This window comes from Apaloderma vittatum, unplaced genomic scaffold (assembly GCF_000703405.1).
Source record: "Apaloderma vittatum isolate BGI_N311 unplaced genomic scaffold, ASM70340v1 scaffold8151, whole genome shotgun sequence".
Taxonomy (NCBI): Eukaryota; Metazoa; Chordata; class Aves; order Trogoniformes; family Trogonidae; genus Apaloderma; species Apaloderma vittatum.
The window spans coordinates 35,919-36,501 of record NW_009698466.1 but is presented as its reverse complement, the minus strand read 5'-3'; the positions used below and the strand labels follow the sequence as shown (position 1 = coordinate 36,501).

The 583-nt window shown below is 50.9% G+C and overlaps 1 protein-coding gene across 1 annotated transcript in view; it reads right to left on the bottom strand.

Annotated features, from left to right (window-relative positions):
• WNT11 (wingless-type MMTV integration site family, member 11) overlaps positions 1-583 on the bottom strand; it is a 25,050-nt gene that overhangs the window by 13,692 nt on the left and 10,775 nt on the right. Inside the window, exon 3 of the mRNA XM_009878020.1 lies at positions 163-440. Coding sequence (XP_009876322.1) covers positions 163-440 — 278 coding nt within the window. The remainder of the gene's footprint in view (positions 1-162; positions 441-583) is intronic.

The window sequence follows — 583 nt, the reverse complement described above, 5'->3', positions numbered from 1 at the left end:
GCGTGAGTTATAGAGTCATGGTTTTCAGCAGGCCAAAGGAGTTCAGAGCAATCTGGGAGAAACCTGCTCCTTTCGCTAGCTGACAGAGACACTGAACCTTCACGGAGCGACCGACCACTACAGATGATTGTACAATTACAATAACTCTCGTGGATTTGTTACCTGTCTCCCTACTTCACTGTTGTGCAGATGCATCAGTTTATTGGCTTGTGATCCTGATTTTTTCATCTTCATGGGAGCATCTGAAAATTTGGACCCCATGATAAGACCATAGTTGAGGTTGTCTGCACATCCTCCCCATCGATACCCAGGTCCAGGTGTCTCACCTGGGATGGGACCACAGGAACAGCCAGGGAGGTCCCCGGTGGTGCAGGCTCTGGCAATGGTGTGGCTGATGGCAGCAGCAGAAAGGGCATACACAAATGCTGACTCCCTTGTGCCTGGAAGAGACAAGAAATCCAGTTCAGCCTCCTGGGATGGCTAAAGGTTCCCCAAAAAGAGACCCACACAATCTGTGCCCCACAGAGCAGCAAACACACCAACCCATTGCAGCTGAGACCTCCGTGGCATCACTAGCTTGGAG